This window comes from Sapajus apella, unplaced genomic scaffold, assembly GCF_009761245.1.
Source record: "Sapajus apella isolate SASKATOON/1434 unplaced genomic scaffold, GSC_monkey_1.0 scaffold38, whole genome shotgun sequence".
NCBI classification, from domain to species: Eukaryota; Metazoa; Chordata; class Mammalia; order Primates; family Cebidae; genus Sapajus; species Sapajus apella.
Window position 1 is genome coordinate 21,719,776 of NW_022436978.1, and position 24,927 is coordinate 21,744,702.

General features: G+C 38.3%; 1 protein-coding gene across 5 annotated transcripts in view; it reads right to left on the reverse strand.

Moving 5' to 3' along the window:
* The window catches only part of MFN1 (mitofusin 1), a 40,899-nt gene that overhangs the window by 9,478 nt on the left and 6,494 nt on the right, over positions 1-24,927 (reverse strand). For 4 of the 5 annotated variants that reach the window (XM_032298523.1, XM_032298524.1, XM_032298526.1 and 1 more), the window contains exons 4-14: positions 21,081-21,243; positions 17,673-17,797; positions 16,502-16,610; positions 15,576-15,683; positions 13,218-13,371; positions 12,716-12,783; positions 6,374-6,495; positions 4,530-4,656; positions 4,266-4,370; positions 3,562-3,664; positions 3,185-3,414 (exon numbers count right to left, since the gene is read on the reverse strand). In XM_032298523.1, the coding sequence (XP_032154414.1) occupies positions 3,185-3,414; positions 3,562-3,664; positions 4,266-4,370; positions 4,530-4,656; positions 6,374-6,495; positions 12,716-12,783; positions 13,218-13,371; positions 15,576-15,683; positions 16,502-16,610; positions 17,673-17,797; positions 21,081-21,243 (1,414 nt within the window). The remainder of the gene's footprint in view (positions 1-3,184; positions 3,415-3,561; positions 3,665-4,265; positions 4,371-4,529; positions 4,657-6,373; positions 6,496-12,715; positions 12,784-13,217; positions 13,372-15,575; positions 15,684-16,501; positions 16,611-17,672; positions 17,798-21,080; positions 21,244-24,927) is intronic. The other variant, XM_032298527.1, reaches the window with a different exon arrangement.

Genomic DNA, 24,927 nt, shown 5'->3' on the forward strand with positions numbered 1-24,927 from the left:
TCTCAAAAAAAAAAAAAAAAAAAAAAAAAAGTTATTGTACACTGTACTTTGTTAGGTGAGAAGAAACATCAGAAGCAGCTGAGGGACTAAGAAGTGGGTTCTGTAGGCAGAAGACATTCTGCTGGAGCCTTTGAAAATGTTTCCTGTAGTACCACCTACTTGCCTCATTAACACTGGTTTTCAAGAAAGTCTCTCCTTGATTTTATAAACCTATTTCTTGTTCTGTTATGAATGCACGCTGCTCTAGTGCTTCAGTCAGCCCATCACCATGCTGCCTATAGGTGCAGAGTTAATGACATTATCTTCATTATCGCCATAATCATAATCACCTTGCTTCAGAAGCAATTTAGCTCTTTTGCCATCAGTTAAAATCAGTTAATGAATGAGCAACTGAAGCCTCATTATCAATGTTAAACACTTCTTTCATATAGTCTTCTTCCAGTTTACGGCTGGACTCTGAAGATATCATTTTTTGCATAAGTAAGGAGGTCAGACATCATTTTTTTCTCACTTGACATACTTCAAAGTCACATATTTGCTCCTCATCATCACTAAATGTAGTCGCAGGCAGAGGCTACAGGCATACACAACTGAGTCACTGTGTTTCAAGTGCTGGCATATACAGCATCCTTCATCCTAAACTCCTGAAAACCTTCCACACCCATGCCTCAGTTTACTGCTGCTAGCATGCTGCCCAAGATGTTTTTACAGTTACTTCTCACTCATCTTAGAACACCCTGGTCATGAGCTTGACATAATGAAACATTATTTTTGAAATGAGAATTTCAGCCAGAGGATAAGCAGAATAGTTGTCAAGGAATCACAAAATCTTGTAGTCATCACCTGGCCTAGCCTCCCATTAAGTACATAAGAGCTGCTGGTATAAAATGTTTGTGAAACCAATCAGAAAGATGTCCCCCAGGGATCCATGCCTTTTTTTTTTTTTTTTTTTGGGAGGGAGTTTCGCTCTTGTTACCCAGGCTGGAGTGCAATGGCGCGATCTCGGCTCACCGCAACCTCCGCCTCCTGGGTTCAGGCAATTCTCCTGCCTCAGCCTCCTGAGTAGCTGGGATTACAGGCATGTGCCACCATGCCCAGCTAATTTTTTTTTGTATTTTTAGTAGAGACGGGGTTTCACCGTGTTGACCAGGATGGTCTCGATCTCTTGACCTCGTGATCCACCCACCTCGGCCTCCCAAAGTGCTGGGATTACAGGCTTGAGCCACCGCGCCCGGCCTGCCTTTTTTTTTTTAGTACAATGACTAGTAAGAAATTCATTCCCAGGCCAGACGCTGTGGCTCACCCCTGTAATCCCAGCACTTTGGGAGGCCGAGGCAGGCAGATCATGAGGTCAGGGGATCGAGACCATCCTGGCCAACACGGTGAAACCCCATCTCTACTGAAAACTACAAAAATTAGCTGGGCATGGCGGCGTGCGCCAGTAGCCCCAGCTACTTGGGAGGCTGAGGCAGGAGAATTGCTTGAACCTGTGAGGCGGAGGCTGCAGTGAGCCGAGATCGCGCCATTGCACTCCAGCCTGGCGCCTGGCAACAGAGCGAGACTCTGTCTCCAACAAAAAAAAAAAAAAGAAATTCATTCCTTTAAAATAGTGAGGACGAAAGCTTTTGCCTACCATAGCAAGTTCACATTTATGCCTGCTGCATTAGCACATTCCAGCACACCTATTCTGTTCCTTGCATCCTCAATTCCTGTAGGAGCTGCCCCCTCAGCTCTACGTAGTCAGTGTCTTTCTGGGTCAATAATGGCAAAATAGTGATGTTTCATCAGCATTACTGACTGGTTCTGGAGTCAGATTTTCACATCAGAGACAATCTTGGCAAATTCATCAATGAATTTCTCTGCTGCTTTGTGATCAAGATGCTTTACCACCACATACCTTTAAAAAAGTTAATGCTATCTTATCTTAAATATCTCTAAGCAGCCTACTGAATATTCACAGTTCCCTCTGATTTTCAGTTCATTTTCATAGATCTTTGCTTTTTTACTGATCAGCATGGCGTTAAGTGGCACATGTTCACTGCAATGCTGATGGTGGATCCACCCTTTCAATACACGATCAAGATCTTTGCTTTTAACTTTTTTTTTTTTTACATTAACTTCTGTTCATCACTTTCAGCATGGAATGTCAACAGTTTAGGAAAGCTGTTCTTTTAGGTCATATATAGCGCTCGTTCCAACATCATCATTCTGTAAGAAGTTTCTCACTTATACTGTTGTCCAGTTTTTCCAACAACTTAAATTTTTGTGCTATAAATAAAAATAAATGCCTCTTCTTTTTCTTATCAGTGTTACCCACAAGGGTATCTGCAGGCCTTTTAAACATGTTAAACAGGCTAGGTGGGGTGGCTCATGCCTGTAATACCAGCACTTTGAGAGGCTGAGGCAGGCGGATCACTTGAGGCCAGGAGTTTGAGACCAGTCCAGCCAACATGGTGAAAACCCCATCTCTACTAAAAATACAAAAATTAGCTGGGCATGGTGGTGGGCACCGGTAATCCCAGCTTCTCAGGAGGCTGAGGCAGGAGAATTGCTTGAACCTGGGACGCGGAGGTTGTAGTGAGTCAAGATCGCACCACTGTACTCCAGCCTGAGCCACAGAGGGAGACTCTGTCTCCACCCACCCACCCAAAAAAAAAAAAAAAAAAAATTCTCATTGTAAACAGTATCTTTAATGAGAGAAAAGAGAGTAAAAAGCCCATAGTGAGTGATGCACACAGGTCTTGGCCCCATGTGGGGCACCACGAGGAGCCTGCTGTTGGCACACTGGGCCTGCACACGTACCATTTTAGTACCCTTCGGAGGTGTGCTTGTGTGGGGGAATTCGGGCATGTGTGGAAAAGATATACAGCAGCTTGGGTCTTTTTTCCCTTGAGGACACTGAATAAACTGTGTGTTGTGTGCCTGCGTTTTTACTATGACCTCTCATGAAGTCCTTTGTGGAATTTTCCATCTGTGGTGTCATCATACTCAAAAGTTTTTGATTTTGGACCTTTAAGGGGTTTCAGATTAGAGATGCTCAAACTAAGTATCTACCGCAGAAAAGGCTCTAAGAGACTACTAGCTTTTAAATGTGCAGATTTTGTAAAGCTAGTTTTATTATAGAAAAATCACATAAACAAAATAATAAAGGAGAGTCTTAACTGGTAGATTCAAAGATACATACCTGAAAGATAGGCTCTGATAATCCTAGAAGCACCCTCTGAGCATTTCTAGGGCCCAAAAACCGATGTACAAGGGAAGACCAGCCCAGGGAAAAATGAAATACGATATCCTCTTGAAAATCTGAACATAACTTGTGGTAATTTAGATTATAACTGAGATCAAATTTCTTGCAAGAGATCAGTGTATGTAGTTTATCCTGTATACCAGCTGGAAGTAACGGCTTCAAATTTTCTAGAAAGAACAAAATTACAACACTTATTTTAAGAAAGAATAGTAAATGTTTTACCTTCCATGGAATGCCTAAAGGAAAATACGCTCTTGACCAGAGTTATGAATGAAAAAAGAAACCAGACACCACCTTGTAGCCATAAATATTACCAATAATTTCTTCCTGGGACTGAAGCACTAAGGCGTTTACTTCATCGGTGCATCGATCAGCCAACTTTCTTCCCATCCTGTCCTCTATGTGCTTATTTAAATCCTATTAACAATGGTAAATATCCATATTATTTTTGTCCAGAAAGCATGCAGTTTTTATAAAGACGTAAAAAATGCAATAAATGCTAAAATGGTCTTTTTGATTTTTTTTTTTTTTTTTTGAGACAGGGTCTTGCTTTGTTGCCTAGGCTGGAGACCTTTCATCTTGATTCATTGTAGCCTCAACCTCCTGGGCTCAAGTGATCCTCCTGCCTCAGACTCCTGAGTAACTGGGACTATAGAATGTGCCACCACGCTCAGTTAACTTCATTTTTTGTAGATTAGAGGTTTTACTATGTTGCCCAGACTGGTCTCAAACTCCTGGGCCCAAGTGATCCTCCCACCTCCGCCTCCCAAAGTGTTGAGATTACAGGCATGAGCCACTGTGTCTGGTCCTAAAATGATCTTAATCTCATTCTAAGTATAAATTTTCTATGTACTTTTTATACAAGATACATTTATTACAAGAAGGCACAAGAGATATAACAGTGTCATTTTGTACTGATTGCCATGAAGACACTAAAATGCCAAACCATTAAATAAAATAATTGAGGGTATAGAAGAAGAAACTGTCTCTGAATAATTTTAACTGTATTTTAACTTACACTTTTATATATTTTTAGTACATCTGGAGTAGGATGAAACTCTGAACAAAATTCATCAACCAAAACAGACAGTCGACAAATTTCATCTGTCATTGCACGTGACACCTAAAAATATGAAGTCAGAGTTAAACAAGATTATTAATTAGTCAAAAAAATTAAATTGAAAATCCTAAAACATTCTTTTAAAGGAACAATAACATTTTTAGCATTATCAAAAATAATTTCCACCCAAATAATTTTCATCACGAAGCTGCTGTTACCCACTTTGTCTGCCACCTCCTCAGTAACCTCCTTGATTTTTCTCTTAACATCCAGTGTTAAAAGGTTCATCTGGTTTCGGATAAAGTCCAGTCTATCAATCTGGTCTTCCCTCTCTTCCACGGAATAAGCCCTATTACAGTACAAAGAGTAATCAAAATTCAGGGTATACTGAAATCCTAAAGCATTTCAGCATGGGACTAATTCATGTATTGAACCATCTATTAGCATGACTCACGAAAAAAAAAAACTTGTAACATCTGAAAGGATTCAAGTAATATTTCACTTATAAAATACTTTATATAGACGGTTTGATATAAGCTAAGTTTCTCTGCCCATGTGGCACATGAATCCCAGAAAGGATTAATAAGAATTCTAAGTCTTCAAACACTATTTCATAGAACTGAACAGGCAAAACAGAATGTAATACTGACTTTAGTTAATAAGCAGGGGTCAGCAAATGGCACCTTACAACCCAAATCCAGGCAGCTGCCAGCTTTTGTTAAAGTTTTCTTGAAACACAGCCACGCCCATTCATTTACCTATTTTCTATCTATGGCTGCTTCTGCTCTAAAACTGTTAACAATGAGTAGCTCCAAGAGACTTTATGGCCTATAAAGCCTAGAATATTTATTGTCTGGCTCTTTTTTAAAAAAAGTTTGTTCACCTCTAGCTGATATAGGAAAAAGAAGAGCTGAGATCCATTTAAGATCTTTTATTTAAGTGTTCCCAGGACTTTATGATTATACAATCCTCAAATCACATCTTCTCTGTGCTATACTTTGTTCAATGTCCTATGCCTTTAAAAATTATTACTAATTAAGTCAATCTTACAGACCAAAATTTGGGCACTACATCAAAGCAACTGAGCTAGAAGGAACTTCTATAACAGAGCACAATCTCATTAAACAGAGGTGATATCGGAGGTTCTACAGAGGGGCTGAGCTCAGACTCGGGGTTCTGATCCTTGCGTTTCATATGCTGGCAGTTCTCTTCATTTGAACATAATTCATTCCTAAGAAAGTACCATTATCAAGCAACAGACTTAGATGGGATATGAGGGGGTTTTTGTTCCCAGCAACAGCAAATACATTTAACATTCCAGTGTTATGTCATCGTGGACTTAAAGTTGGATGCTTTTATGTTTCTTTCAACTGGCTTAAGTCCACTCAAGGTCCTATTGAGGCTTAATATCATTACTTTTGTCACATCTAATAACATCACAATCTTTGTTTTAAGCATACCAAGTTTGTGAGAATTATACTTTGTATCAATAATGTTGGTATTTTCATATATTCATTGCCACCTTTACACGGTAACAAATAGTATAAAATAATGCAGTACAGTGTATCATGAAGGGTACTGCTTACCAAATCAACTTTCTGGTTGGCAGGTAGCATCACCTTGTTTTTTCATCAGGCAATAAACAAATAAACAAAAATAGTATAAAATAGTGATTTCAAAATACCAATGTATGACTATATCAAAAAATGGGCTGTGGGTTGAACACAAAGAGGATCACCTGTTTTGGACTTCTTCATAAAAATCTGCTTGAAGAAATGCTTCTTCCACTGCTTTAAAGATATTTTAAAGCCACAAAACATTTTAAAAATCACAATTCATACACGGGAATAGTGAGGTCCAGGGAAAATAAATGATGTATGCAAGTTTGCAGAATAAGTATCAACACTTTCAAATATTCACTTAAAAATACAAAAGTAGGCATGAGTGAAACACACAAGGTTGATTTCAGTGTAAAAGGTATTTATAGTACAATTTAAAACCTCAGTCTTAACAAAAGTCTGACAAAAATACTAACATTTTTATGTTGCAATAAAATGAACTCGTACCTTTTCTCTTCAGCTGCCACGTTTATTGAATCCATTATGTTTTTCACAGTAGCTAGTATCTGTTTAGCTCTGATAGTGTGCTGTTCAAACTTTGTTTTCACTGCTGATTGCGAGATACACTCCTGCGAGGGGCCCAAGCCATAACACATTACTGTAATTCCATCCCAACATTTTCAGGAATTCAAACACAAAAACTTGCTGTTTGTAACTTTAACCCAAACAGGAACAGAAAATAAATAAGTGATAAAAGCACAACTTAAAATTACAAAGGTGAAAGAAATACAAAGATTCAAAAGTAAAAAGGGCTTTAGCAGCAAGTTAACATCTTTGTGTATTTTTACACAGTAATGTGCAATGGTTTGACTCTAACACACAAAAAAAATAAACAGGGTACTATTTTCAACGTTAAAAGATTTCCTCATTAGAATAACTAATTTTATCTAATTAGTAATTTTATCTAATTAGAATTACTAAGTTTATCTAGATCACCTTTAATCCAATTCTAGTCCATCTATCTAGATTCTTCTCATACTTGCAACAGATATAACCTAGTAAAGTTCTTAAGATGTGAATTAGAACAATTCCTTATTTTTAAAAATAGCTGAATGATACAATGATTCCTGTAAGTTTGCTAAAAAGGACTTCTTTGGGTTAAAATGTGAAGAATTTGAAAGCTAACATTTAACAACAATGTAACATCTTCCATTGTTTATAGAAAAATATTTGCAGTTATTTAGAAGATAATTGTAATTACTTTCATTACAATATAGTGTATACACAAAGGCCTGGATCATGCCCTGTCTCATCTGCTTCACCTTCAAGCTAACTCCAGCTCACAACTCATTAATAGTTGTTATAAATCAGTGTTTTATACCAGTTGTCTATTTAAATAAAAAAAATCATAATGCATCGCATATATTAATGGATACATTTGTAACATTTTTGTTTCAATTTTCAATATATAAAATACTTGTTATCTAATATATATATATAATATATATACATATTTTTTTTTTCTTTTTTGAGACAGTCTCACACTGTCACCCAAGCTAGAGAGCAATGGCATGATCTCAGCTCACTGCAACCCCCATGGCCCAGGTTCAGGCGATTCTCTTGCTTCAGCCTCCCAAGTGGCTGGAATTACAGGTGTGCACCATCATGCCTGGCTAATTTTTGCATTTTTAGTAGAGACGAGGTTTTGTAATGTTGGCCAGGCTGGTCTCCAACTCCTGACCTCAAATCACCTGCCTACCTCGGTCTCCCAAAATGCTGGGATTACAAGAGTGAGCCACTGCACCCATCCTACGAATATATATTTACTATGATTTATCATTTAAAGTTTATAAAATTGTTATATTACAATTTGTCTTATATCATTTTAATTCTTAGTCAAATTCTACACTGAAATACAGCACAGTAACTACTATAGATGCTTTTTAACAGACAGGTTTATTTTCTATGATACATTTCTAAAAATTAGGGATATATTAATTCTGATACTCCAATGAATTCATCTGCTTGAACCATTATATATTTAGCTAATACAAACTGTGGTGATTGCTTCCTGAAGTTCATTACTGTCCTTCCTTTGTCAAAATAAATGGCTTTTAAGCTTCAAAAGGCATTTACATAATACTAGGGCTACATTTGTTGTCCTGAAATCATTAGCATGCTACATGTCATTCAATGTCCTATTTATGACCTATGTTTAGCCTTCATGTGTCTGAAATTATTTGTGTACTTAGAAAGACTATAATGTCTTTCGTCATTTTAGATCCCTGCTTCATCATTTTGTTTGAAGTACAGAAAACAAAACATTATTTAGCTATAGAGCACATGAGGGTAATTCATTTAGTCAACATTTAACTCTGAAGCCATTATTTCTTGCACTGCCTAACTTCACTTTTGCCCATGGTTAAGCTCATTCAGGCATCATTCATTTTCATTGACTTTGAAAAGGTTAATGTAGGAAGTAATAGTATTCCTGTTCTGTACACAACTGAAGATAAAACATCCCTGGATGTTTTCTTCTTTAAAATCACCAATAATTACACAATAGTTAACATTTGTAAACTACTTATTTTTTAATAACTAAAAGAATGCCTTGCTTTTATTTTAAATGCCTCATAAATGTGTCAAATTAACTTCTGCAAAAAATAAAAGCATAAAAATATTTTTAAAAGGAAAAAGATTAAAATAAAGTATCTACTCCTCGATGAAGCAGATCTAGATACCAGCAATGAAGTTCCAAATTTGTAGATAACAGCACAGTGTTAGAGCTAGACCAGACAGAAAAGATCCCCAAAAGTTATTAGGCAATATGTTACTCTCTGATTCAAAAATATATAATAATGAATAAGTATAGAGAAGAAAATAAGCAATCTTCTAATTAAAAAGTATCCCAGACTAGTGTTCCACTGAGCTGCAGGAAATTAAGAGGTACCTTGATAAAAGAACATTCTATTCCAAATAAGTAGGGGAAGTGTCAATTTAAATAAAGTTTCCCTTATAAGTTATTTCTCAGCATCCTTAATACACTAATATGGTAATGAATCTCTGTGGGGAACATATATAGTATGCAGCAGTTCCCAGACTTATTTCATCAGGAACTCTAATCATACATTAATAATGTTAATATTTATACGTGTAATTAAAACCAACAAACTTGTCAATTTCCCTTGAAAATAGACCCTATAAACACTTAACAACATGCTATTCATCACTGCCAACTTATTTTGACATATTTTCAATAGGAAAGTACAAAAGATATACCTTTCATCTACATATATCAAATATTAACATTCAGCCCATTTTCTTTACTTTTCTTCTCTCTCCATACACATACTCCACACTCTCTCTCCTGTGTGACAGCACACATACATATATTAAAAATGTATGCCCCCCATATACATAGAGGCATACATTTTTATATATCCTTATGTATCATTTTCCTTCCTGAACATTTTTACAGGTCATTACTGCATCACAAGCTTATTATTAAATACATCAATGCTTGTTTTCTAAGAAAGGGAACTTCAGCTGCACAAACATGAAACAATTGTATTCAGGATATTTACCATTGAGACAACACTATTAACTAACAAACAGTTCATGTTCAAATTTCACTGTCATCCAGGAATGTCCATTATAAAAAATACACTGACATTTTAAATAAGTTATTTTTATACATCTATCTCCCATCATACAACGAAAGCTAGTAAGAATTAATGGTGAAATATCTGGGCAAAAGAAATCTGGATTTCTAATGTGCCTTAGAACAATGCAGTCCAAATGCATTTTGAAACTTTCCAAATCCAGTTTTAAAACAATAAGAAAATGTATTCATAGACTAACATTAATTTTCCTTTCTTCCTTTTTTTTTTTTTTTTTTTTTAAAAAAAAAGAAAAGAGACAGAGTCTCACTCTGTCGCCCCAGCTGGAGCACAGTGGAGCCTCCAAGGTCGCATGAGCCACCAACGCCCAGTCTAATGTTGATTTTCTTAATTGCTTTTACTCAAGTTAATTTTCAAGCCTGTTTAACTTAGTATTCTAAATGTTTAAAATACTTAGCTCTGTTTTAACCAAATGAATCTAAACAACTCCATGACAATGGTCAGACTGATTGATAAAAATGATGAACTTTAACACAGTTTTTCTTTTCACAGAAAATCTTGCAAGACCACAAAGAAAAATAAGCAAATCCCCAAAACACAGAGAAAATGTGTATAAAACCCACATTATGTGACCACAACACAAAGAAACCAAGAAATTATAACCAAAAATTAGATAAAATGAATCAAAACACTTGAATTTTAAAAACTCTTATATTGATAAGGAAATGCCAAAAATAATAATTAGAAACAAAAAAACCCCAAAAACTAAACTAGTACTGAAAACGCTGGGATACGCCCAAAGCTGAACTCAGAAATTCACAATCTTGAATCTAAAGAATAAGCAAAAACCAACGCATTTTCAAAGGAAACAATGTTAAACACAGAACTTAGTGAATACAACCCCAAAATCATATTTACTAAGTGATAAATCACATAAAAGCTGGGGCTGGGTCTTTGGATGGTAAATCACCGGCAAACCCAATTAAGGGTCAGGGAGGGTGTGCGTGTGTGTGTGCCTGTGCGTGTGTGTGTGTATGTGTGTATGTGGTAGATACACATTTATATTTAAATATGGAAGTGAAACAAGAGATTCAAAACAATTTTATGCTACTAAATTGTAAATTTTCAGAAATACATCAACTTCCAGGAAGGAAATCGGAAATTACCAAAACTAGTTTAAGAAGTAACAAATACCAGTTTTGGAATAAAGCTGACTAGAACTTTCAATGTAATTAATCATCAAAAAATGCTTTGTCTCTTTTTAACACATTCAGACGCAGTATTTTTTTACCCAGCTGATTATTTGTTTAGATAAACACAAGTAATTTTTAACTGATTCTCATTTTAGATATTTCAGACTTAATTTTCAAACTCTAAAGCTGGACATTCCAAAAAAAGTTACTGCTCATAAGCAATTTTTTCCATACATAAATTTTAGAATCCCAGGTGGACCATTAGAATAAAACATAAACTGACAAGTTTCCTCTAAAAACATTTGAAAAGAATAGTTCCTAAGTGTGCTGATTACTGCAATCACTTGGGAAGCTTTGAATATATATGTACATAGATTCCTAGACCCACCTCAACCCCCCTGGATCTGGGGTTGGGGATAGGACAAGTCAGGAGCCTGCGGTTCTCTACAGCACCTGATGCGATTCTGATGACTGGCCAGGCTTACAAACCAACGCCTTACAGCCTATCGTTTATCTTCCATTCCCACCTCCTCAAGGAGATATTCTGGGGAAGCACAAGCTATAACATGAACCAATATGGAAACGGTATAAATGTGTGACAGAACATTACACAGTTATACACTCTACCAAATGTACAATTTGATAGAAGAAATCAATGATAAACATACATAAAACACACATATATAAAGGTCAATAAATAAGGAAAGACAAGGTAATAGAACAGATCATCTCCCTACATATTTTCCCCATGAATGAACTGGTAACAGTGAGGAGAGGAGGCCAAGGTGCGAGGATCATTTGAGCCCGTAAGTTTGAGGCTCAAAGGCGCTATGATTGTGCCACTGCACTCCACCCTGGGTAACAGAGGTAGATCCCATTTCTTTAAGAGAAAAAAAAGGTGAGGAGAGCATCAATCCTTTGGTAAAAGCAAAAGGAAAAGGAAAAGAAACAATGGTCTTTGAGTAACCAGGACTTTACGTATCTTATGGCTTGGTTTCGAGGACATCTACTGATATTCCAGGAGCCTCTGAACAATCAGAGATCTTACCGAGGTAGCTGGCAGTGGGTTTGCTTTCTTCCAGTTTGTCTTCATCTATGTAATCAACTTTTTCTCTCACCAAATTAAAGATGAGAGATAGTAAGCAAATTTATTTTTAAAATCCTGCCAAGTACACTCAACATTCATGTCCCCTCTATTAAGGCAGCTACTACTTAGCAGAAAGAATAATTACAGAATGAGGTTTCTTCAATGCTGACGTCATCATGTTCATTCCTAAGTGGGAAAGTGGTATGAATTATATAGGGGAAAACACAGGAGTTCAGAAGGTTAACATCTAAATAATTTTTCAGTCAAATGTAGGGTGTTTTAATGTCTCTGAATAAAAACACCTATACTACAATGTAAGAAACTAGCCTCCCTCCCCATCTACCACTCAGGCACTTCAGGAGTTTCCTACAAGATTCTGAAAATGCTGAAGCTATTTTTTACTCAATTATTAATTTCGGATGTTTGGCACAAAAATATGGAGAATGGACATGGGGCAATACAGTTTATAAATGTAATAAAATTTTGTCAAATGGCATTTATCATGTTCTTTATACTTGTATTAGTCATGTGGCACAAAGGAAAAGGATAATACCTACTTTGCTCTATTACCCATTCAAACAGCAATTACATTTGTTTGCTCTTGCTCCAAATTATTAAAGACGGAGAATTTCATTCATTGTACAACACAGCAATATTGGAACACAGTTTCTTATTTATATATGTGTGTGTGCATATGTGTGTGTGTATACATATATATATACATGCATAAAAAATAAGAATAAGGAAGAAACTAATTCTCAATTCTTACAAATCATTTTGCAGGGTCTTCCTTTCTTCAGACTTTCCACGTTTTACTGGCTATGTCAGTAACCGAACTAAATATAACAGCAAAAGTTATTGACAACGGCAAATGATAAAAATAGAAGATTATGCTTTTCCAACCAAGGAAAGAGTTTTGTATTAGGCAAAACATTCATAAAATTCCTACCTCAAAGATTTGTTCAAAATTCTGAAATTCCTGTAATCTTGCCTGAAATCCTTCAGCAAGTGCTCCACCTGTAATGTACAGGCAAAGATTTAAAAACCTAGTATACAGCAAGATATATTTTCTGGCATGCTACAGATTTTATAAATTTTAAATACTTTTTTTCTTTTTTCAGAGATGGAGTCTTGCTGTGTCACCCAGAACTGGAGTGCAATGGCTTGATCTCGGCTCACTGCAACCTCCACCCCCTGGGTTCAAGCAATGCTTCTGCCTTAGCCTCCCAAGTAGCTGGGATTACAGACACATGCCATCACGCCTGTCTAATTTTTGTATTTTTAGTAGAGACAAGGTTTCACTGTGATGACCAGGCTGGTCTCGAACTCCCGACCTCGTGATCCACCTGCCTCGGCCTCCCAAAGTGCTGGGATTACAGGTGTGAGCCACCACACCCAGCCAATTTTAAATATTTTTATATTTAAAAAGGAAATCTATAATCAGTGCATACCACCTTCTGGCATCCCCTGTGCTTTTTGCTTTCTAGCACTAAGAACTTCCTTTGCTGAAACAAAGAAGATACGATTCTGTGCTTCCAAAGCATTTACAACTTTGAGCTCCTCCACCAAGAAATGTAGGCATCTTTCCATGTGCTGTCTGCGTACCTACAGAGAAAAGGGTATTAAAAGAATTCTAATAATTCAAACAAATATAACCAATGACTACAAGCCTATACTAACTTCATTTACACTGCAACAATAAAAATTACCATATAACTAACGACGTCAAGAAATTCTAATAAATGAACTTTGATACTTGATGACAGAAAATCTTTCTCTTAACAATTCTGTCTTTCGAACATTTACTTAAAATTCTGCTGAGCGATGTGACTTATGCCTGTAATCCCAGCACTTTTGGAAGCCGAGGCGGGCTGATCATCTGAGGTCAAGAGTTCAAGACCAGCCTGGCCAACATGGCAAAACCCTGTTTCTAGTAAAAACACAAAAATCAGCTGGGTGTGGTGGCATGCGCCTGTGATCCCAGCTACTAGGGAGGCTGAGGCAGGAAAACTGCTTGAACCTGGAAGGTGAAGGTTGCAGTGAGCTGGGATCACGCCATTGCACTCCAGCCTGGGTGACAGAGCAAGGCTCCATCTCAAAAAAACAAAACAAAACAAAAAATCCCTGCTGAGTTAAGGCCGGGGAGAATGCATTAACCAGGAATTAGGATTGCAGTGTTGGGTTTAAGATGACCACTTGGGCACTGAAGTGCAGATTAAGAGTTAGAATTTAGGGTTTAGTACTAGTCTTTAGCATTATGGCTATGATAAGGTATCTCTAAGTTAAGACTTGCAAAAATTAATCTAAATAGGAATCCTGAAATATCTGAGGAAAAATAATTTGTGAGTGATACTTCCTACGCCTCCAATGATTATATGAGACCTCTATTGAAAGAGCATGACTGTAAGACAACAGTTAATGACAGGAGAATGTAAAACTTGATGTTAAGCAAAATTCCAATTGGGAAGATATGAAAGCAAATAATTTAACATGTCAACAGTGATGGGATAGTTTAGGTTATTTTTATCTTGTCCTCTACATATAATAATTTCGTACTACTATTAAAATCAGATATAGTGTCAAGCAAATTAAATATTATTTATAGTACAAATTCCAGATACTCTAATCTTTTTAAGTTTCTATAATTGGTGTGACTAAAATGCCAAAAAGAAAAGTTGAGGATGCAAATCTCACGAAACTCAATCGGCTGGCAGGAGAATAAATCAACACCAAGCACTCTGGAGAACTCTGGTGCTGTTTCCTAAAATCAAACATGTTGTTAACTTGTAATCCAGCAATTTTGCCTCTAGGTACATATACCCATGGTTTACTAACCTCTGCATTACTGATGTTTTGGATTGGCCAATGTTTGTCTGGGGGCCTGTTCTGTGTCAGAGGATGTATAACAGCATCTCTAACCTCTACTCACTAGATGCCAGGAGCACAAAAGCGCAGTTGTAACAACAGCAGCAACAACAACAACAAAATATCTTCAGATACTGCCAAATGTCCCCTGGGAGTCAAAACTGTCCAAACTCCACAGTGGGAACCACCTAACAAAAATGCACACACAGGCACACCAAAGGACATACACAAGCATATGCACAGAAGCATTCATAACTAAATATAGGAAATTAACCCAAATGCCCATCACTGTGAACAAATCAACTGTAGTAGTCACAGATGGAATACTATACAGCAATGAGAATGCAATACAACACAACTATGCTATGCACAATAATATGGACACATATGATAATTAAATGAAAAAAAAAGATGCAAAAGCAGGTATTACGTGATTCTGTTATATAAAGTTGAACCAGAAAGATTAATTTATGGGGTCAGAAGTCATGATAAGCAGATAATTTCTCCTTGGGAAGTAGGACAAAATGGAATTTGGAAGGGTATTAGTAAGAGGGGGGACTCTCGGGTGTTCAGAATGGTCTGGATCCTGACACAGGTGTGTTAAATTTGTAAAGTTTGCCAGACATGGTGGCTCACACCTGCCATCCCAGAACTTTAGGAGGCCAAACTGGAAGGATCATTTATGATTTATGTATTTTTCTGTTATCTACATTTCAATAAAAACTTAAAAAGAAGTTTCAAGCTTTGAAATAACTAGATAGTGTAACACAATTTTCCCTCAAAGTAACTTCATAACTTGGTCTTCATCATGTACCTACTTTAGGTTTTCTCTAACTATAATCTTTTCATGAAATAGTTCTTAAATTTTCTATTCTTTAAGCTATATTGTTTTCTCAAATAATATACAAGACTGTATTTAAAAACCTACAAAAAAAATAACTTACATCTTCCATGTATTCTGGCTCTGAGGCAGAGGCATCCCAACGATTATTGAGAATGAAAATATTAGGCTTGGAAAGCCGCTCATTCACCTTGTGAAAAAACTGTTTTTCCTGAAAAGCAAAAAAAAACCCCACAGTACGTTCACTATAATTTATATTTATAATTGAAATTTTATTTTAATGAGAAACTGTTAACCATTTAGACAACAGTAATTAACACTACTGACAAAGGATCCCAAAGCACTTTATGAGTATTAACTTTCAAAGATGAAAAAACTGATAAATAACAATTTTTAAAACTCATGTTACAGTTTTGAATATTAGATTATCCAATATAATCTAGACATTAAAGATAGATTCTATTAGATAATCTAGATAGATGTCTAGATAACAGGTTATATTATATTAGATATAACCTATCTAATATAATAAACTCTGGAAAGTTTATTTCAGATGAGTCTGGCTCCAGACATTCTGGATAAATAATCTACTAGGTCTGACAGCAGCTTGAAGTGTACACAGGTAAGCTGAAACCTAGAATATATTCTGGTGAAGCTGGAAATGGCTGGCAATACTGAAAATATAAAAAGACTTGCCTGACAGACGGCAGGGAGAAGGAGTGGTTTCTACTTTACTCAAGAGACTTAAATAAGCATCCTAAAATTTCTGGCACTCATTCTCCCTGAGACTGGCAAATAACCAGAAGCTAGAGCCATCAAGCCCTGTGTCACTAGAGAAATCCAAGGAACTGCACACTATGGAAAGACTAGAAACAGCCCTTCTGCTTCTATGAAAACACAAACCCCTTCATTATGCCTGTTTTTAGAAGTTCTTTCTAATCCATGATTTGGATTTCCTTTGCTTTTCAGAATTAAAAGACACTGTTTCATTTCCTACTACCGAAACACAGTATTATGATTAAATCCTACCGTATTCATTAGTGTTGATTCAGAGTTTGCAACCAAAACGAAGACATCAGCATCTAGGCAAAACTTATCAATCCAGCTATCCAGCTCTGTGGTAACATCTGTGCCTGGACTAATGAGAGTGAAATAAAAATTGTATCATATTTCTTGTCATGAACATCTCCTCTCTCCTGTTTCCATTGATTACTTGAAACAGTCATTTCCATTTAAAAGAAAAACCCATTATCAAAACCAAAATGGAGCCAGGTGTGGTGGCTGGTGTGTGCCTGTTATCCCAGCTACCCAGGAGGCTGAGGTGGGAGAATCACTTGTGCCTAGGAGGCAAAGGTCGCAGTGACCCAAGATCGTGGTACTGCGGCACGGCACTCCAGCCTGGGGCTCAGACCCAGACCCTGTTTCCAAAATAATAATAATGATAATGAAACACATAATAAATGTAGATTAGTCAAAAGCACTGTAAACTATTCTATTAATTACTGAAAAACAAAAATGTAAACTATCCAACAAAGTTATTTTGTGAAACTTTGTCAAGTACCAACTCACTATTAGTTAAGAAAAATATTTATTTAAAGTTATCTAGAGGTCTAGAGTTAGGTAATTTCTAAATCCTAACCACTTACTCAAAATACAGAATTTAAAAAAAAGTAGCTATCCTTAAAATTTCTTGAAATAGAATCAGAATGATGAACTGACACTTTTATGTAACTTATAAAATAAAACCAATACCTCATCTGTTCATAATCTAGCTAATGAGAACAAAGTAGTAACTGAAATGTTTTAATTAATTTTTTTTTTTTTTTTTTTTTGAGATGGAGTTTCGCTCTTGTTACCCAGGCTGGAGTGCAATGGCGCGATCTTGGCTCACGGCAACCTCCGCCTCCCGGGTTCAGGCAATTCTCCTGCCTCAGCCTCCTGAGTAGCTGGGATTACAGGCACGTGCCACCGTGCCCAGCTAATTTTTTTGTAGTTTTAGTAGAGACTGGGTTTCACCATGCTGACCAGGATGGTCTCGATCTCTTCACCTCGTGATCCACCCGCCTCGGCCTCCCAAAGTGCTGGGATTACAGGCGTGAGCCACCGCGCCCAGCTAATTTTTTATACCATATGCTAAAGTAAGCAGTATTATACTATTAAATAAACCTTCAGAGAAAATGCAATCCACATGTAACTTTACCTGTCTACTAACACCAGGTCATCCCTCAAGAGAGCACATTTTGCTTTCGGCCAAAACACATGTACAAGACAGCCAGCTTTCAAGTCTTTGTCCATGTGAAGGGCATGGGCCAGTTGATTAACTGTCTAAAGCATGAGGAAAAGAAGAAAAATAAACTCCACTTGTGATAAAATACAATACAAATTAAAAACACTATAGTACATTTATTTTAGCAAAACAGGTATATAAAAGGTAAAACTCTGAAATAAAAACCTGAGCAATCTTAAGAACCTGAGTTTTTAAATTTCCAAGATGGGGGGAAGAAAATGGTTCCCTCAAAAAGAACTCCAGCAATGGAATCCTAAGCAACACCTGATAAGAATACTGGTTTTGCGAAGTATGTAAGTTCTGGAGTCTATGCTCTTTTTGCTTATTTGTATTTTCTGGTTCTACTGAAATAAATGTCTATGACTTAGCCACACAGAAGAAATGTCATTATTAAAATCGGTTAAAATTAAGTAGATTTTAACATCCCACAGAAAGGAATGAAATCATGTTCTCTGCTGCAACACTGATGGAGCCGCAGGCCATTAACCTAAGTCAATTAACACAGAAACAGAAAACCAAATACTGCATGTTCTCACTTTAAAGTGTGAGCTGGCCGGGCGCAGTGGCTCACATCTGTCATCCTAGCACTTTGGGAGGCTGAGGGGGATGGATCACCTGAGCTCCGGAGTTCAAGACCATCCTAGCCAACATGGTGAAACTGTCTCTACTAAAAACACAAAAATTAGCCAGGTTTAGCAGCATGCGCCTGTAGTCCCAGCTACTCAGGAGGCTGAGGCAAGATAATTGCTAGAACCCAGGAGGCAGAGGTGCAGTGAGCTGAGATCGCATCACTGCATTCCAGCCTGGACGACAGAGTGAGACTCTGTCTCTAAAAAAAAAAAAACTGAGTGCTAAACACTCGGTACACACAGAAATAAAGACGGAACAGTAAACACTGGGAAATTACAGGGGTAAAGTACAAGGTGACAAGAGCTGAAAAACTGTTGAATACTACATTCACTATGTGGGTGATGGGTTCAAATGAAGCCCAGAGCTATGCATCACACACTATATCCATGCAATAATCCTGTACATGTAACCCCTGAATCTAAAATGAGGAGGAAAAGAGTGTGAATAGGACTGAAGAGCACAGATCAGGAAAATGAGAGATGATTTCTTTAAAATAACACAGCACTTTGAGACTGTAAAGTCACGAGAAGTTTGAACTTTAATTTGCTAAAAATCTTAATTACAAAATAATAGCGATTCCTACATTTATATTAATTAAAAGCTTGATTATGAATTTCTTTTCTTTTTGAGACAGTATCTTGCGCCATTGCCCAGGCTGAGTGATCACAGCTCACTGCAGCCTCAACCTCCCAGATTCAAGCAATCCTCCTATCTCAGCCACTTGGGTAGCTGGAACTATAGGCATATGCCACTATGCTTGCCTAATTTTTGTAGAGATGGGATCTCACTATATTGCCCAGGCTGGTCTCAAGCAATCCGACCATCTCAAGAGCTAGGATTGCAAGCATGAGCCACTATGCCCAGCCTTGAGTAGTATTTTCATAAACATCATCTCATTTTTCTAATAAGTGATCTGAAGTGTATGCTTACTCTGAAACTTAAAGATTGAGTCACCTGATTCACATCAGAGAGCAAATTCACAGAACAAGAACCACCCATGACTTTACCTACAGTTTACCAAGAAATAAAAGAACATGGATCTTCAACACTGAACTTTTGTGTTTGTCGAAGAGATCTCTAGACTCAAGAGAAAGTGATTGCAATGAGAAACAGTGCCTTAACCCACTGCTGAGTCCAGAGTCAACAGCTTGCATCCTAATTTGTTTTCCCTTTTATTCTTTTTTTGGCTGAAGCAGTCTACTAGAACTGAATTGAGAATTTTTTTTTTTTTTTTAGACAGAGTCTTACACTGTCATCCAGGCTGGAGTGCAGAGGCACAATCTCAGCTCACTGCGACTTCCACCTCCTGATTTCAAGTGATTCTCCTGCCTCAGCCTCCTGAGTAGCTGGGATTACAGGCGTGTGCTACCACGTCCAGCTAATTTTTGTACTTTTAGTAGAGATGGGGTTTCACCATGTTGGTCAGGCTGGTATCGAACTTTTGACCTCGTGATCCGCCCTTCTCGGCCTCCCAAAGTGCTGGGATTACAGGTGTGAGCCACCACGCCCGGCCTGAAATGAGAAATTTATGAAAGGTAGGGAACTGCCATTGGCCCTCATCTGATAAAATACTTATTCATGAGTATGAATATGCTTACTATATACTCCTGAGGTAAGATAGTTTCTGAAAACACAAATATATATCAAAAACAGATTCCAGGGGCCAATTTCTTAAACAATTCTATCTTAAAAAGACAAATCTGAAGCCAGTCATGGTGGCACATGACTGTAACCTCAGCATTTTGGGAGCCCAAGGTGGGACAAACTTGAGATTAAAAAGCAACAATACTCTTCAATAATGTTAGTCTCACTGGGAGGGTAGATTTAAAACACTTGTAATTCTAAAAAACCTTTAAATTAAGGACAGGTTTTATTCTTCCACTAATTTAGCCATGAAGTAAACAAAAAAAATTTAGAGAACTCAAAATATTTAGTGATGGCTTTTTTTTATTTTTGAGATGGAGTCTCGCTCTGTCACTCTTGCTGGAGTGCAGTGGTACAATCGTAGCTCACTGCAACCTTCGCCTACTGGGTTCAAGCAATTCTCCCACCTCAGCATCCCAAGTAGCTGAGACTCCAGGCGCCTGCCACCACACTTGGCTAATTTTTGTACTTTTACTAGAGATGGGGTTTCACCATATTGGCTAGGCTGGTCCCCAACTCCTGACCTGTGATCTGCCCACCCTGGCCTCCCAAAATGCTGGGATTACAGGTGGGAGCCACTGCGCCCGGCCTATTGATGGCTTTCAAAGAAATATTAACAGTTCTTTTTGGCCAGGTGCCGCGGTGCGTTGCCTGTAATCCTAGCACTTTGGGGGGCTGAGGCAGGCAAATCATCTAAGGTCAGGAGTTTGAGACCAGCCTGGCCAACGTGGTGAAACTCCATCTCTACTAAAAAAATAATAATACAAAAATTAGCCGGGTGTGGTGACAGGTGCCTGAAATCCCAGCTACTCGGGAGGTTGGGGCGGGAGAATCGCTTGAACCCGGGAGGCAGAGGTTTCAGTAGGCTGAGATCACACATGGCACTCCAGCCTGGGCAACAGAGTGAGACTCCATTTCAAAAAAAAGGAATATTAACAGTTCTTTTCATGAGATGTCAGCAATGTAGACATCTATGAAAATGTTATTAAAGAATAAGTTAAGGATATTGTTTCAGGTATATTATGCTGCCAAGGTTAAATATCATACCTTCACACTCTTTTTTTCATCTGATCCTTCTGTCATAAGATAGGCTTTATCTCCATCGGTTCCTTCGACACTTAGGAAGCAATTGGTTATGTGGCCAATCCCACTAGGGAGAACTTTATCCCACAGCATTGCATTTATAACAGAGCTCTTCCCACTGCTTGTCCTGAAGAATATACAAAATCATGAAAAACAAAACAGTAAAAAAATTTGTTCTTTCACTGGGTCTAATATCATTTTTTTAAAAATCCAAATTTTGTTAAAATTTCTTAAGACTGCCCTTTTGCGGCCATCACCTAAGCAGGAGCTGCCAAAAGGAAGTTCAATCCCTTTGTGACTTCCAAACAAAGAATCTCAAAAGGCATTTCAATGCACCTTCCCACATTCGCAGGAAGATTATGTCCCCCCTCTTTCCAAAGAGCTGAGACAGAAGTACAATGTGCGATCCATGCCCATCCGAAACGATGATGAAGTCCAGGTTGTACGAGGACACCATAAAGGTCAGCAGATTGGCAACGTAGTCCAGGTTTACAGGAAGAAATATGCAATCTACATTGAACGGGTGCAGCAGGAAAAGGCTAATGGCACAACTGTCCATGCAGGCATTCACCCAGCAAGGTGGTTGTCGCTAGGCTGAAACTGGACAAAGACCACAAAAAGATCCTTGAACAGAAAGCCAAATCTCGCCAAGTAGGAAAGGAAAAGGGCAAATACAAGGAAGAAACAATTGAGAAGATGCAGGAATAAAGTAACCTTATATACAAGCTTTGATTAAAACTTGAAACGAGGAAAAAAAATTTCTTAAGACTGCATTTTGATGAAAAAATTAACCAGTTGGCTTACACAAATATTAGCAATGTACATTTCAGAAAAAATAAAACAAACGAAAACAAATCCCACTTTCTCATAGTGCTATCCTCAACTTTTCTTTCTTGCTTTTTGTGGCAACTTGAAATCATAGGTCAAAATTCTGTGACACTACTCCTGTCACACAATGGCGTTTAATACCCCATCTCCTGAAGTCTGGCTGGTTTGTGACTGCTTCAACAAATAATGCACGTCAGAAGTGACACTAGGTGGCCAGACGCAGAGACTCACGCCTGTAATCCCAGCACTTTGGGAGGCCGAGGTGGGTGGATCACTTGAGGTCAGGAGTCCGAGACCAGCCTGACCAACATGGTGAAACCCCATTTCTACTAAAAATACAAAATATTAGCCGGGCATGGTGGTGGGCACCAGTAATCACAGCTACTTGGGAGGCTGAGGCAGGAGAATCGCTTGACCCAGGAGGTGGAGGTTGCAGTGAGCCAAGATCAGATCATGCCACTGCACTTCAGCCTGGGCAACAGAGCCAGACTCCACCTCAAAAAAAATAAAAAGACCAGGTCATAAAAGGCAATGCAGCTTCTGTCTTGTTCACTGGAATATATGCACTTGGCACCCTGCCATGTAAAAAGTCCTCTTACCCTGAGTATGCCATGCTGCAAGGAAGCTAAAGGGAGAAGTCTAGGTGGGTGCTCTACTGAACAGCCCTAATCTGTGTCATTCCAGCCCAGGTACCAGACATGTGAGAGGTTATTCCAACCCTCAGTTGTTGAGCCATCCCAAACTTCATGTCTTCTCAGTTAAGGCCCCAGAGTCCATGGAGCAAAGACAAGACATTCCCGCTGTGCCCTATCTGTGTTCCTGACTCACAGAATCAGTGAGCATAATAAAATGGCTGTTAAGAGGCTAAATTCTGGGTAATTTGTTACGCAGTCGCAGTAAAAAGAGCACTTCTAATGGCTCTGAAATGCAAAGAACTCACACTCACTTCAGGGACTTGCTTTCCACTAAGTCAACCCAAGTCCCAGATAACACTGGCAGCCTTTTGGTTCACTGCAAAAAAAAGCATTCTATCTTTTTGGCATATGCTTTACCTCTTTCCTTCAGCATAAGAGGGAAAGAACTTTTCTTATGTTATGGATATTATTCCCAACTCCCTTCCCAGGGAACCTTCTTTCTTTCATGAGCTCAGCATTAGCTTCCACTGCCACTATACCACAACCTGCAAGGACGCCTATCATTGCTCTGAAAATTCATCTTTCTGGACATTTCGTGAAGCCTTGCCATGATCCCCAGGGGGCTGACATGCCAGGTTCAGTACAGAAATGTAGCTACAGCTCATTATTAATCAGGCTGCACCTTGGCCCACTTCCTTGTTGCTAACTGTCATGTAGAACTAGATACAGACGATTTGCACGACCATTCTTCCTTGGATCTCTAACATTAGAATCATAATACTTTTAAGGATAGCTAAAGGATGGCTATTTGTCAGGCCCCAAAATCCAGCAGTTTGAAGACCACCCCCCCCCCACAGAGGAATGGGATGGATCAGCATACAAATACAGCCTAGCTTCATTACCACCCTGTCCATGACTTCATTCTGCAAGTTCCAACCATTTATCAACGATCTCTACACTTTGGACACTCCAAAAACCTTAAAAACCCTAACCTCAAATCCTTGGGGAGATGGATGGAGGTTCCCTCCCATCTCCTCATTTGGTGACCCTAAGATTAAACCTCTTCTCTGCTGCAACCTGGTGTCTCAGCATATCAACTTGCTGCATGCACTGGGCGATGAATCTATCATGGTTACAGTGTGGGGCTCCTGCCCCACACCAAGAATCATCTGGGGAGCCCATTAATGATGCAGATTCCTCAAGTGCACTGTGAAACTAAAGAATCAAGACTCTGGGGGTGCTCTCAGGGTGATTCTTATGTATATTAAAATGTGAGACACACTGTCACCCTGTCTTCCTCAAACAAACAAAAAACAACTGTGGAAAAAGAAACCTTTCTCTTCTACTATCAAAATCAACACAGAACATTTCTAACTACATGTATGGGCATTTTTCCACATGCACAAAGCAGTTTTCCAGCAGACACCAACCGGGTGCCCTACCTTTCAATTCATTTCTACCTTCCTCCAACTCAGGTTCAATGTCGGAACAGCTCACAGAGCTCAGGGAAGCACTATACTTACATTTACTGGTCTATTATAAAGGACATTATAAGCGACACAGACGAGATGCCTGAGCATTCGTACCGTTTCATCATGCCAGTCTCCCAGCAGAAACTTGAGTTTAGTTACCTGGAAGTCCAATCTTGTTCAAGAGTTTTTATAAAGCCTCATTTTTAGCCTGTCCTCCCCCACCCTTCCTGGAAATTGAGGGGCAAATTTCCAATCCTCTAATCCCCTGATCACTGGTCAAAATTCTGTAATCAGGGGATCACTTAGCATTTCAGGTGACCAGTCCCACTCTGAAGTTATTTAGGCGCCCCAACCTAAACTATTCACTAGCATAAATTCAAGTGTCCTCAAAAAGGGCTCATTATGAAAACAAGATATTCCAATCAGGAAATTAGTATGGTTTTAGAAGCTCTGTGACAAGAATGGGACAAAGATCAAATATATATCGTTTTATATCATACCAATGCTTTCTCATTTCCCTTTTATCTGGCTGGCATTTCTTTTTTTGAGATGGAGTCTAGCTCTGTGGCCCAGGATGGAGTGCAGTGGTGTGATCTCAGCTCACTGCAACCTCTGCCTCCTGGGTTGTGGCAATTCTCCTGCCAAGGCCTCCCAAGTAGCTTCAATTACAGGTGTGTGCCACCATACACAGTTAATTTTTCTATTTTTAGTAGAGATATAAGACAGTTTATTAGGCTGCTCTACTGGTTGTTTTAGCAAGGTAAGAGAAGTATCAAAGATCACTTGGTGACTGAGTGCCATTCACTGAAGTGGGTGTTTGGAAATTAAGTTTAGGTCAGGACAAAAGCAACTGCATTTTTTGCCATTGTATTTTAT